Source organism: Phytophthora cinnamomi (genome assembly GCF_018691715.1).
Source record: "Phytophthora cinnamomi strain GKB4 chromosome Unknown Contig49, whole genome shotgun sequence".
Classification (NCBI taxonomy): Eukaryota; Oomycota; class Peronosporomycetes; order Peronosporales; family Peronosporaceae; genus Phytophthora; species Phytophthora cinnamomi.
The window spans coordinates 281803-295367 of record NW_027150982.1 but is presented as its reverse complement, the minus strand read 5'-3'; the positions used below and the strand labels follow the sequence as shown (position 1 = coordinate 295367).

Sequence of the window (13565 nt, the reverse complement as noted above, 5' to 3'; positions counted from 1 at the left end):
GTGTCGCAACGCCAAAATTAAAGCAAACCCGTAGGGGCAGATGATGTTTGGTGCGTATTTCAGGATGATAGTTTTGCTTGCGAGTATTGATGACCTCATCTCAATTCCTAAGTTCCCGCTTATCCACGATGCTTGATCAAGAACGCCGCGCTGTACACAGCGAGAGAGCCGAGCCGACCCAGCCCAAACCTATACTCCAGCGCCGCTTATCGCTAGAAGATAGGGTACTTCGTAGGTCGAGCAAAGTTTTCTGCACCACATCTCCGACACTCACTTCAAGGCGGGCAATAGTGGCGCGTCCTGAAATTCATGCGGTTCCTACACTCGCCAAATCAAAATCCAGTTGCTCCCTGCATAATTTTACGAAGCTGCGGGCATTTCAAGTGGTGTTCTTCGAACAAAGCTTCTACGACGTATACGGCCACTTCGGGCCTGTAATGCTACTAGCTTTCGCGCTGGCCAGTATCACCATGGCGTACGAGGCAGTGGTTCAGGTCATTCCGAATTGGACAGCCAATTTCTTGATGGGTACCGCAAAACTCGACCACGGCGAATTTTTGGTGATTTCAGCGCCATCCGATGCCATTGTCGTGACGTCTGCGTCCATGTTTGCGCTGTTCGCGTGCTTGTATTTACACTTGATCGTGTTCATGCTCTCGTACAACAGCGAGGCTACCGTCAATAGCCTCGCTCAGGCACCAAGCACTAATTCATTGCTAACTCGCATCGTTCAAAAGTGCCTCACAGTCAGGAAAGTTGGTGAAAAGACTGCGCCGAGAGCATTCGTAGTGGGCACTGCCATTGCTTCGAGCCGATCGAAGCGGCTGAAGGCATATGCGGTTAAATTACAACACAGTCCAGTTTTCCAGGCGCATCGAGCAAATAATCTCATCCACAATTTTATGGATACCGATGGGAAATACTACCGCTACTACGTAAGTTGAAGCTCGTTGCTCGTTCACAGTTCAAAGCTAACGGTAGTTCGGGTGGCTGTCATCCGGAGAACACATGTAGAACGCGCTGTTGGATTTCCCGAAGCTGATTTTTCAGACGACAAGCCTCGAGACCTATCTTACCAAGGGATATCAATTGCCGATTATCGTTTTCTATGCAGTGCCTCTAGCCATAAACTGGTTAGTTTCGTTTTATCGCTTTCAACGAACCAAACCTGACCCAAAGGTGATCGTCGGTCGCACTGTGAGCTTGTATGATTTTTTTTATCTGTTCTACTGCAAAGTATCTGACAATTGGCAACCCGCGACGTACATACTCACTTCGGCATGCTGTTTCTGATACAGGTTCGATTTGTTCTTCTCAGTCTTTTCACCCGTGATCATGCTCGTGTATGCCTACGAGCGCTTCACTATGGACCGCGCAACTTTCGCCACACGAGAGGAGACGCTAACTCCCGGGAGTTTCGATCTAATCGCTCGTGTGTTTGCGGATCCCATCCAAATTGAGCTTCTCAAATCCAGCTTTGCAAATTTGCAGGTTACTGAGACTCGGTATATCTTCACCAAGTGCTTCTTGAATTTTATGGGTGTTTACAAGTGGAGAAAGTTGATTCGACACCTTATCCTCGTCAACCGTCAGAAAAATAACAAAGCTAGCAGCAAAAAGAGCCCACAGTCCCACTCACGAATGCATGCTACGGTCGGTGGACTCATCTTTGTCACTTGTTGCCTCGGGATCGCTTCCTACACCGTTCTCTCACTCTACACAAGCACCAAGAACTGCGAGCCGTACGACCACTGCGCCGTATATTCATACCAGTGGCAATGGGGGCAAAGCACGACCTGCCTTTGTATCGTTTTCATAGACACAGACGTGTCCCCACTTACGTTTGATGAATGGATGAATGCTCCCGACGTGACGGAAGCTGTGCGTGCATTGGCTGCGAGTGGATATTTACAAACAGTTCAAATCATCAATCGGGCGATGCCTGAGCTGCCGGAAGAGTTACGATTATGCAAAAATCTGAAAGACTTGTAAGCAAGGAGGTGTGATGTGCTGGCTGAACACGAATTTACTGACATCTTGATTGTGAACCCTACGCAGGATTCTTGTCTACACGAAGACACGGAGGTTCCCGGAGTGGATGAGCGAATTCACAACCATGCAATACTTGTAAGTCCGCCACAGGTCGTTATATGTTTGTCTACTTGCTCTTACTCACTCCGCTTTGTTTGTGTGATAGCCACGTAGAAAATGATTTTTTGCATTCAAGTCTGCAATATCTGCCGCCAGACATTTTCACAGACATGCATAGCCTCCGATTCGTTCGAACGGGTGGTGCGTCCGGTCTAACCGAATACCCGTCGCTGAAGGGTCTTCACAGTTTGTCGACACTCGTCATGTCCATTGTGCGAGGTCTAAAAGAGCTGCCCAACCTCGACGACCTGTCCGGACTCACCACCCTGTACGTCGCCGACGCCATCCACGTGCACAGCCTCCCGTCACTCACTGGTCTCACGAGTCTCAAGAACTTTGCCGTCTTCCGACGCAACGAAATCTGCTGCAACGGGTGGGCCACGGGTTACTGCGACCTCACCAACTTCCAGTGTCTGCCTCGAGCGAACGAGCCAACGGTGCATTGCGTGAGTGACCGTATTCCTGCCGAAGACCTGGCGGTGGTGCACCGCATCGATGGGTTTTGTGTGGCACAAACATCACGCAAGACTTGGAGGCGTCGGAGCCGTCCCTGGAATCGACGGACGGAGTGTGTCAAGGTGTGCTGTACCGCGAGTGCTATTTGAATGGTACGCGCGGTATCTGCTACAATGGTCGGATGCAGGTGATTCATTGCGACGTATTCGGCGAGTACGAGAAGATGCGTCGACTGCAGATTGCTCGAGGAGTGGGCGACAAGTGCCATTCGGAGGTGGAGGCTTGGTTGGGTTGTTCTAAGTTATAGTACCCGATACTAGAATGGAGTTGATACATAACTAAGGTTAGACTGCGTGGCCAGTTTAAGGAGTTGAAAACTTGTCCACGTATTAACTCCAGCGGCCATCGAGTGATTAGGGCGCTGGAGCAGCCAAAATAACATTGACTTGGCGACAAGCTCGCCGCGATATTTCAGGCAGCGCCCACGCGCGGCAAGTCTAGTAGGCGTGATGGTCATTTGTGCAGTCTTCAAAACTTCCGAGTAAGGTGTCGCATCAGGCATGGAAACATACCATCGAAAGAACCGCCAGGACCTACCAGCCTCGGCTACTCGTCTAACAAGCTCCGAAGGGGTTCCTGATCAGATTGAGCAAGTGAATCAGCGTCGAATGTCACTCGACCAGGCATCTGACCACGGGCTTGCAATTTTGAGCGGACTTCTGGGTACAATCTATTCTCCATCCAATAACCAGTCGATTCGCCGTGCCGCGGCAAATGCTCAAGTCCAGCCTATCCGCCCATTTTCACGCAAAGCTTCACTGAAAGCCAAGCTCAGCAGCAGTCAAGCACTTCGTCGTGCGAGATCTTCCATTCGAGTCGTCTTCTTCAAGGAAAGCTTTTACGATGTCTACGGCACCTTGGGAGTTGTCATGCTTTTTGCATTTACGCTGTCATTCCTAGCAATGTTGTACATGACAGTCGTACAAATTATTCCAAATTGGACGGCAAATTTTCTGATGGGCACGGCTACGCTCGACCACGGCGAATTTCTGCTGATGTCGAGACCGCCGCAAGCCATTGTTGTGACGTCTGCGTTGATGTTGTCGGTGTTCGCCTGCTTGTACCTCTGGCTGATCGTGTTCATGCTCTCGTACAACAGTGAAACCACTGTCCACCACCTTGCCCAAGCTCCAAATTCAAAGTCGCTATCGTATCGTGCAATGCAAAAACTACTGCCGCTCTTGAAGCGCATCCAGGCCCAAACGAGAGGCACACCAAGTAATACGGCGCCCACGGTTGTGAATGCGTCGACGAAAATGAGATTTCTGGGCATCGCATCCACCCGAACTTCACTGTCCAGCTCTCAAACCTCGTCATTTGGCGCACGAACATCGTCGTTTGGCTCTCGTGCGTCGTCATTTGGCTCACGAACGGCCAGCAAATTGATTTCTGACTTCACTAGCATGGAGGGAGCTTACCATCGCTACTATGTAGGTTGGAGTGTATACATGGCGTTGAGTGCGAATACTTATGCTATATTTTATGATAGGATGCCTTGCTGGATTTCCCGAAGTTGATTTTCCAAACCATGAGCCTTTCAGGGTACTTGAGTCAGGGATTTCCATTGCCGATTATCTTCTTCTATGTGCTCCCGTTGGGATTCAACTGGCTCATCTCATTCTACAGGTTTCAGCGCAACAAGCCGGACCCGATGCTTATCATTGCTCGCGTCTTCTATCTGTAAGTAAGTTGGTAAACTCGCTGTGAGTTGATAGTCGTAGCATCTAACACGAAATGTGGCTTGATGCTGCAGATTTGACCTCTTTTTTGCGGTATTCGCTCCCATCGCGATGATGCTCTACTCGTACTACAATTTCAGCATGGATCGAGCAACCTTCGCCACCCGAGAGGATACACTGACGCCAGGTAGCTTCGACCGTATCGCACGGTTGTTTGCTGATCCAGTTGAGGTGCAAATGGTCAAATCGAGCCTCACGAATTTGCAGATCACAGGTGGAGAGTACATCCTGGTCAAGTGTTTCTTGAATCTCTTGGGGATTTATAAGTGGAAAAAGGTCATCGCTCACCTTATTCTCGCCAACCGCGCTCGTCGAGAAGAAAAAGGAGGCCCAAAGACCCACGCTCATCCACACTCGAGAATGCATACAATGGTCGGTGGTATCATCTTCATTTGCTGCAGTGTGGGTATTGCCATCTACACAGCGCTGGCATTGTCAACAAGCATTCGGAACTGTTTACCATACTACCATTGCCCCGTGTATTCGTACCGGTGGGAGTGGGGCCAAAAGTCGACGTGTCCCTGCATAGCCTTCATCGACAGCGAGCAGGCGCCTAAAACGTACGACGAGTGGATGCATGCGCCCGATGTCACAGATTCTTTGAGTGTTCTGGCTTCGAACGGGTACTTGCAAACTGTACAAATCATTAACCGAGCGATGCCCGAGCTTCCCGAGGAGCTCCGTCGGTGTAAAACGCTGAAAGACCTGTAAGTTCTTACCTCCGTGTGGTGTAGAGACCACAATTGTTGAACCTGAGTTGTATTTCCATTCGTCCAGAATCCTTATCTACACCAAGACGCGGAGATTTCCCGATTGGACCAAAGAGTTCACACACTTACAATACTTGTAAGTCCGCCACAGGTCGTTATATGTTTGTCTACTTGCTTTCACTCACTCCACTGCGTTTGTGTGATAGCCACGTAGAAAATGATTTTTTGCATTCAAGTCTGCAATATCTGCCGCCAGACATTTTCACAGACATGCATAGCCTCCGATTCGTTCGAACGGGTGGTGCGTCCGGTCTAACCGAATACCCGTCGCTGAAGGGTCTTCACAGTTTGTCGACACTCGTCATGTCCATTGTGCGAGGTCTAAAAGAGCTGCCCAACCTCGACGACCTGTCCGGACTCACCACCCTGTACGTCGCCGACGCCATCCACGTGCACAGCCTCCCGTCACTCACTGGTCTCACGAGTCTCAAGAACTTTGCCGTCTTCCGACGCAACGAAATCTGCTGCAACGGGTGGGCCACGGGTTACTGCGACCTCACCAACTTCCAGTGTCTGCCTCGAGCGAACGAGCCAACGGTGCATTGCGTGAGTGACCGTATTCCTGCCGAAGACCTGGCGGTGGTGCACCGCATCGATGGGTTTTTGTGTGGCACAAACATCACGCAAGACTTGGAGGCGTCGGAGCCGTCCCTGGAATCGACGGACGGAGTGTGTCAAGGTGTGCTGTACCGCGAGTGCTATTTGAATGGTACGCGCGGTATCTGCTACAATGGTCGGATGCAGGTGATTCACTGCGACGTATTCGGCGAGTACGAGAAGATGCGTCGACTGCAGATTGCTCGAGGAGTGGGCGACAAGTGCCATCCGGAGGTGGAAGCGTGGCTGGGCTGCCCCAACTCAACCAGCTCATGACTCAAGTCGTAGATGGCTACATTACAACAGCAACAAAATTCCCGATTCGAATTAAGCTCACGGATTGGATGAAAACGCGTGTTAAATGACGCGGGCTAGGGCAAATCACTACATGAGGATTACCACCATTCCCGACTATCGGAGCTCTTCGCCCACACATTTCCACCAGCTCCGCGCAATGCTCCGCGTGCTCGGCCAGCGTCTCCTCCCGGCGCGCGCAGCGTGCGGCCGCGCCCCGCGTCTCTTCCACGCGTCGGCGGTCGCGCTGCACGGCGACATGTCCAAGTTCGCGGCCAATCCGACGTACGCACGCCACGCGATCTCCTAAAAATGCGCTAAAACGGAGGTCTCACTGTTGTTTTTGCCTATTTGTTAGGGTGCACCTCAAGTTCAGGCTGCGCGACGACTCGGTCAAGGAGGTGGAGGCCAAGACGGGCATGTCCATCCTGGACGTGGCCCACGCCAACGACATCGACCTGGAGGGCGCGTGCGAGTCGTCCATGGCCTGCTCCACGTGCCACGTGATCCTGGAGGACCCCGTGTTCGAGCAGCTGGACGAGGCCTGCGAGGACGAGGAGGACATGTTGGACATGGCCTTCGGGCTCACGGACACGTCCAGATTAGGCTGCCAGGTGATCGTGGACGAGGGCTTCGAGGGCACCACCGTCACGCTGCCCAAGGCCACGCGCAACTTCTACGTCGACGGCCACGTACCCAAGCCGCACTAAGGTGCTGGTGTTGCCTGGTATGGGGGACGGACGGACGGGTGGGTGGATGGATGGATGAATTGGTCACTGCGGTCGAGTGCGCGCTTGGCGCATTTATTTAGATTCAAGGGGGCGGGAGCGACCTGCTTCGACATCTCCGCCCGTGGTGCTGCTCCCCGCGCGTTTTGTTTGCTACACGCTACATAAATAAAAGGATATGGTGCTTCGCACGACTAGCTAACTACGCGCGTTATCTACTTCCAGGGTAGGTGGCTGGTTTAGTTGCTTGCAGGCATTCCGGTTTCTTCGGGCTGCTCCACATCGCAATTCCTGCTGTTGCTTGATGGACTGGCGACTTTCACTTCCAGCTCCGCCTCCAGCTCGGTTTCCAACGAGAACGCGGTGTGGTTCTTCGGTGGCGAGACGCCGCCCATGGGCATGACGGACGTGAGGCCGGAGCCGCCTGGCGTCGAAACTGCACTGGAGGCTGTGCTCATGGACCCGGCGGGATTGGGGGTCGTCCCAAGTCCCGCCGTGTTGCAGACGTACTCGACAGCGGCGTGTACGCAGTAGACGTAGTAGGACTCCTCGCCGTTCGCGTTGTCGGCAGTGATGGCGAAATTCTCCAGGAGATGCAGTTGGGCGTGGATGGTAGGCAGGTGGCAGTGCACCAGGACGTATGCCAACAACGGAAAGAATGTTTCCACCGAGAACTGTGTCGTGCCCAGCACAAGCGCCGCCTCGTGGTGCAGAATCACGACACCATGCATGAGCTCGTCCAGCAAGTCACAGGGTACAACACTATCCATACTGTTGAAAGCCTCGATCGCGCGAACGAGGTAAACTCGCCGTTGACTCGGACTGTTGCCGCCACTACCATGCAACCGAACGCGATAACTGGGCAATTTGGAGCGGATCTTGGCCACTAGATCAGGCGACACGCCCAAGTTTTCCATAGGCAAGCCATTTAACTCCGCACACTTCTTGCGCCACAGCTTGTCTTTCCTCTGGCAGTCACGAGTCGCCCGCTGGTTAAAGCAGAGGACAGCAATGCGCGGAAATACCGTGCGCTGGATAAACACGTGTAGACTCTTGCTGACGTCCGACGGTACGTCAAACTCACGTCGCACACGACCCGTCAAGCGCTCAATAAAGTCGAGAATCTGCTCGGGTGGTGGATCTTGAGTCCATGAGGCGTGCTGGATGGCACTCTTTTGATTTCCATTCCCCCCTGCCAGTGAGCCTGTTCGTGAGCGCAGACCACCACTTTCATTTTCTTCCAGTTCTTCGTAGCTCACAGCAGCAACATCCTTCGAGAGCTGCAATACCCACTGGCAAATGCGCGAGTTTTTGGACGAGAAGATGAGGTTTTCAAAGTGGGCTTGGGCAATCTCCCACCAGTCTGGCTGACACATCAACTCGTTGAAGTCTGAGTAGAACTCCTCACCTGCAAGGACATCCAGAATCTTTTCCACCTGGAGTTCCTGTAGACCTCCTGAGCTGGGCGCAGATGATGCGGTTGACGCTGGAGCTGATACTGCCCCAACGGAGCTTGAAGCTGATATTGCCCCAACAGAGCTTGAAGCTGATTCCTCCCTAGCATTACGTTGCACCAGTCTGTACCAGCTCACAGCCTCCAGTAACTTGGACAACATTACACTCTTCACATGAGGCTTCTCAAAGCATTCGTTTCCATTGTGGAGTTTCGCCTCGGCCAGCGCACGTCTCCGCTGTTTCGCACTTGTAGCAAGAAGTTTGTGCTGCTGATGCAGCACAGTGTACTTGATATCATTCGCGAGCATGGCCTCGGCTGCTTCGAACGAGTCGAGCTGCCGCTCCGTCAGCTCCAAGTCGGGGTTGTGTGCAGTCACGATTTGCAAGATGCCACGCACGTGACGTCGGTGGCGCTGCAACTGGTTCAGCGCGCGGTGCGAGACCGCCACGCCCAGCTTGTCCGTCAAGAATCCCAGTCCATCGGCCTGCGACGCTTCCCCCGTCCGCGCACCGCACAGCAAGCTCCACATGACATTGGCCGAGCCCGCCGCAGGTTGCTTCGCCGTGGATTTCTTGGTCAAACGTCGTGCTTGATTCAGCCTCCTGTGCTCCTCGGCGATGCGGCCGTCCATGTCCCTCAGGCTCTCCAGCAGCTTGGCGCGCAGCCTGCTCGACGTCGGCGGCGAGTGCGGTCGGTCCAGACTGTCGAGGTCGGAGGACGACGCCGCGGGGCTCACTAAGTCTCCTCCGCCCTGCGGGTTCTCGAGCATGGAGCTAGCCCCCGCCCGGTCACTTGTCAAGTGGTGCTCGGGCGGAACGGGTACCAGCCCCCCACCGAGACTCATGGCGCGCCGCATCTTGTTCCACTGGGCGAAGCCAGAGCTGCTGCTGTTGTCCGCGCTGTTGCACGTGCTGCTGCCCGTCATGGTCGCGTGGCGGTCGTACAGCGGGCTGTCACCGCCCAGCCCGAGCCCCACGCCGGCGGCGGCCTCCTCGCTCGTGTCCGTCGTGCAGGAATAGGCGAAGGAACCGAACGGACGGCGCGTCCGACCGGTGGCGGCTCGCCGGCCCTCGTCCTCGTCGTCACTGGGCGCCTTGGCGTCCGCGTAACCGCAGCAGCTCTCGCCCAGCGTCGTGGTGGCCGTGGCGTTCATGGGCGAGCACATGACCTCGTAGAAGGAGCTGGCGCGCGCGCGCCGCGCGTGGCCGTAGAAGCTCTCGATCACGGGGTGCGTGGCCCAGTCGGGCGCGATCCACACGGCGGGCGCGCCCACGTCCTCGTGCTCCTTGGCGCGCAGCCGCCGGCGCGGCGACTTGGCCGGCGACGCCGAGCCCGCGGACGTCGCGCGTTCCTTCCGCCGACGCGCCGCCTGCAGCTGCAGCTGCTGCTGCTGCACCTGCACCTGCACGTCGTCCAGCGAGCGCATCGACTGCAGGGCGAGGAGGGCGAATGCTCTTGTGGGGCCTGGCAGCGGCAGAGCGCGGCGTGCTAGTGACCAGTCGCGCTGGAAAGATCGGCCTGAAAATTCGCGTTTCGCGCGAGGCCTCGGCGTGTGCGGCGAGCGGCAGATGCGGGGCGCTCGGAGGAGCGCGGTCTGGGGCGTCAAGCAGCCGACGCGGCAGCAGGAGAGCGCGGGTCTGGCCCGTAGACGAACAGCTACAATGAGCGCCAGGCTCCCCTGACGCGGACTTTGGCTCACCTGTTGATAAGAGCGCCAGACGGCAGGGGCAGGGGGAAGAAGGGCTCGCCGAGATGGCTACATCTGGACAAACCTACGCTTCTAGGCAATTGCTGCAAGCAGGAGAATACAGGGCTGACAGCCTACCTTGCTTCGTGAATCGGAACCCAGTAGCTGAGGCCTAACCTGACTACTCCATCGTAGATAAGGTTGTTGTTGTCGTCTGCTTTATCGAATTTACGACTCAGTGCTAGAGAGTTACTTGTTTGATTGGGCTTGAAGCTTGAGTAGGTCATTGCGATCGCTGTCTTTGTGTTATCGAGGGGCATAGAGGCGAAGCGATCGGTTATGTCCTATTGCGGTGAGATCATCCGTGACAGCATCAAGCTAATGTCACTCGAAACGCCAACAGCTAGCTGAAAAAGACTCTACTTCCAAATCGTAAGTAAGAACTCGCCACTCATACCTACCTACGTGAAGCCTAACTTCATCCATCCAATCTTGAATTCTGCAAAATCCGGAGCTGCTGCGGCCTTGCTTCTAAACGCTGAAGACGATTCACCGAGCCGGTATACTAGAAGCCCGCTTATATCTCCACAGTGGCCAATGTATAACATTTACTCAGATTTCCCACCTTACCAACGGTTTCGTCTGAAATCCATTACTTGGAGATGCTACCAATGGCGTAGCGCAAAGCGATGTATCAACAGCTAACTAACGTGGCAGCAGGAACACTGCAACACATTGGATGCCAAACTTGGCTGTTTGATATTAGACACACTGCCTGGGCCAAAGCTAGCCCTTAGTGAAGCGGTCGTCTACTAACTCCACCGATTATTTCAGCACTGGCAAACTGCCTCGTCGAGGTTTTCGCCAAGGAGGACCAGTAGACCTCGCTGATAGAATACGCGTGACGGAGAGTTGCAATCATTACCATCTATCGAGGCTGCCAATACCCGTCCGTGCACAATGAATGCTTGCAAATTCTACGTAGGTCCGCTTACAATCCACGCAAAACCTAATTAGTGTGCTTGTTATCGATTCGCTTGTCGGCGTTTATAGCAATGTGAATGCGAGGGCCACGCAATGCTCGTGCGATATCCATTTCATTGATGGCGCCGTCTGAGTGATCATTGTTTTCCTCGTAATAGCTACGGACGAACAATACTAATTTTGAGGCACTGAGCTGTCAGTGTCCAGTCCAAGCGCACGGGCTCGGGGATGATAGCTTATTCCACCTCCTTCTCACTCTCGAATAAGAAGAACTCCGCCGTCTCGACTCACTGGCGTTTTTTTGCTATAGCTCGCCAGTCCTCGTGAAGCACTCAACAGCGAGGACAGCACCACCAAAAGTTGTGACGGGGAGTGCTCGAGTCAGTATGCACATCAAGGCCTGCATAACAAGTCGCACCGTCTACAGCTCTGACAGTAATACATACGGATTTCGTCATTTTTGCCTCGACCCGTATGCCACCCAGGTTCTGAATATGAGGATGGGGCTGCCACGCACGTACAGGTTCAGACTCTCTGCCTAGTTCTGGCGTTGCAATGGCCGACGCACAATGGTCTTTACCAGCTCTGTATCGCTGGGCTGCCTGCCTTCGCGCCGCAGCCTCTTCGCCCTTGGCCACATCGGCGTGGCGTGCATGCTCGCCCGCTGTGTGTCCGCTCGTGCCTACTCTTTGTTAGCGGCGGCGTGCAGAGCCCGCGCGATTGTCATGATAGGACGCGGGAGGAACTTTTTTCGCCGAGGTGCGCAGCCTCAACCGAGAGGCAGCCAGCACCTGCAGCCACAGTCGGCAGTACTGCAGCGTGCTGTGGATGATAGCTGCCAGGCTCGATGGGGTCTCGCTGGCGCAACAATCGCAGGTTTGCCAGTCAGCGGAGCCCAATGCTCACTCGCAGGTCTGTCAGCGGGGAGTACCACTGTCATTAGCTTACGGAGACTATGTGGCTATATGTGCAGATTCCGCAAACTGGACAGCTGTACCGGTAATTTCGGTAACCGTAGCCCATACAAACGCCAAGTCAAAAGCCGTTGCGGGCATTACTGCCGCGGCAGGGGGGACACCCGGCGCGACTTGTGTGTGTTGTAAGGTTGCGCACTCGAGGAAGGCGAGAACTCAGGCAGGCAAGCAGGCTTCGACCGCGGCCCGCTCGCTTCCACTGGCCGGCGAGACAGAGCTGCACGCAGCCAGCGGACGGCCACAGGGACCACCATGAGCGACATGCGGCTGTTCATCTACCGCAACGAGGCGGGCTCCGAGGGCAAGGTGGGGGAGACCGAGAGAGATGGGCGTGTAGGTTCAGACGAGGGGGCTCAACGCGGGGCTTGACCGTGTGCTGCGCAGGTGATGAACCTCAAGTCCAAGGACAGCATCGCGCGGCTGAAGAAGGTGGCGAGCAAGAAGCTGGGCGTGCGCGCCAAGCGGCTCTTCCTGGCCAGCGGCGCCGAGATCTCGGACGTGGACGAGCTGCAGAACAACGACACGCTCTACGTCTCGCAGGGCGAGGCCTTCTACAAGTCCCTCGGTACGGGGTATCGAGCTGCAGTGCTGCACGTGGATGGAGGCACTGACGGGCGGCTTCCTTTTCCCCTCTCTCTCTCTGTCTGACACAGGTCCGGCCAACGGACAGGAGACCTTCCACATGTCCGTGCTGGGCTCTGGTGGCGTGGGCAAGAGTGCGCTCACGCTGCGCTTCGTGAGAGACTACTTCGTCAAGGACTGGGACCCCACCATCGAGGACGCCTACAGGAAGGCCATCACCGTGGACGACGGGCTGTGCATGCTCGAGATTCTGGATACCGCAGGGCAGGATGTGCGTTGATCAACCAGAGCGCGCTGAGACCTGGAAATTGGGAGGTAGTGGCTCACTCGCTGTGCGCTGGTTGTTGGTACTGCTGCAGGACTTCGAGTCGCTGCGAGGACAGTGGATGATGGACAAGGATGGCTATGTTTTTGTGTATAGTATGGACTCGCGGATCTCGCTTCACGTACGTGCTGGCAGGAAACAGCAAGGACGTCGTTCGTTTTGTCGGGCTTGCGACTGACACTCGGCGATTTATGTGCTGTGTACTGCAGGAGTTGCAACCGTTCTTCGACCTGCACCTCCAGATCAACGAGAGCCGCCGCCCGCTGCCGCCGATTATCCTCGTGGCCAACAAGAAGGACGTGGTGGACCGCGACCCGAGCAAGTGCCAAGTGAGCACGGAGGAAGGCCGGCGGATAGCACACTCGTACAACGCGCGCTACATAGAGACGAGCGCGCTCACAGGGGCGAACGTGACGGCAGTATTCGAGACGTTCGTGCGCGAGGTGCGTCGGAAGAAGGTGCCCAAGCAAAAGAAGAGCTCGTGTATGATTCTGTAGCGGCTCTGGGGGGCGTTGCAAGGCGGTCGGACCATATCGCGCACGACCCACAGACTCAGCGCAGGTGGACGAAGCGGCAGCAGGACACCCGAGGTGCCAGTATAGACACTCCTATTAGTAAATAGACAGTAGCAGGCAGGGCAGCGGCAACTGGAAGCGGGCGGGTGGCAATTGCAGTGCAAGTAGCAAGCAGGCCGGCACCAGCAGCAGCGTAGCGGTGCTCGCCAATGTGAATTTTCATTTTTGACTTCCCAAACATTCGCAG

The 13565-nt window shown here is 55.1% G+C and overlaps 4 protein-coding genes across 5 annotated transcripts; 3 read left to right on the top strand and 1 right to left on the bottom strand.

Annotated features, from left to right (window-relative positions):
* Window positions 1-5479: 5479 nt before the first annotated feature.
* IUM83_08118 (uncharacterized protein) lies at window positions 5480-6049 on the top strand (the record flags this gene model as incomplete). Its single annotated transcript, XM_067932471.1, has 1 exon — window positions 5480-6049. The coding sequence occupies one exon, from the start codon at window positions 5480-5482 to the stop codon at window positions 6047-6049; it is 570 nt and encodes a 189-aa protein (XP_067790027.1).
* A 178-nt stretch (window positions 6050-6227) lies between these two features.
* On the top strand, window positions 6228-6777 carry IUM83_08117 (2Fe-2S ferredoxin; the record flags this gene model as incomplete). The annotated part of the gene is made up of 2 exons (XM_067932470.1): window positions 6228-6352; window positions 6426-6777. 2 exons carry the CDS (start codon window positions 6228-6230, stop codon window positions 6775-6777), a joined length of 477 nt encoding a protein of 158 aa, XP_067790026.1.
* A 257-nt stretch (window positions 6778-7034) lies between these two features.
* IUM83_08116 (Vacuolar sorting protein 9) lies at window positions 7035-9677 on the bottom strand (the record flags this gene model as incomplete). 2 transcript variants are annotated; one of them, XM_067932468.1, is made up of 2 exons in its annotated part: window positions 8714-8772; window positions 8834-9677. In XM_067932468.1, 2 exons carry the CDS (start codon window positions 9675-9677, stop codon window positions 8714-8716), a joined length of 903 nt encoding a protein of 300 aa, XP_067790025.1. The 2 variants fall into 2 exon arrangements, with proteins under 2 accessions (XP_067790024.1, XP_067790025.1); XM_067932469.1 differs by having other exon boundaries at window positions 7035-9677.
* A 2471-nt stretch (window positions 9678-12148) lies between these two features.
* On the top strand, window positions 12149-13300 carry IUM83_08115 (ras-like protein; the record flags this gene model as incomplete). Its single annotated transcript, XM_067932467.1, has 5 exons — window positions 12149-12202; window positions 12281-12461; window positions 12550-12749; window positions 12838-12924; window positions 13013-13300. 5 exons carry the CDS (start codon window positions 12149-12151, stop codon window positions 13298-13300), a joined length of 810 nt encoding a protein of 269 aa, XP_067790023.1.
* Window positions 13301-13565: the final 265 nt, after the last annotated feature.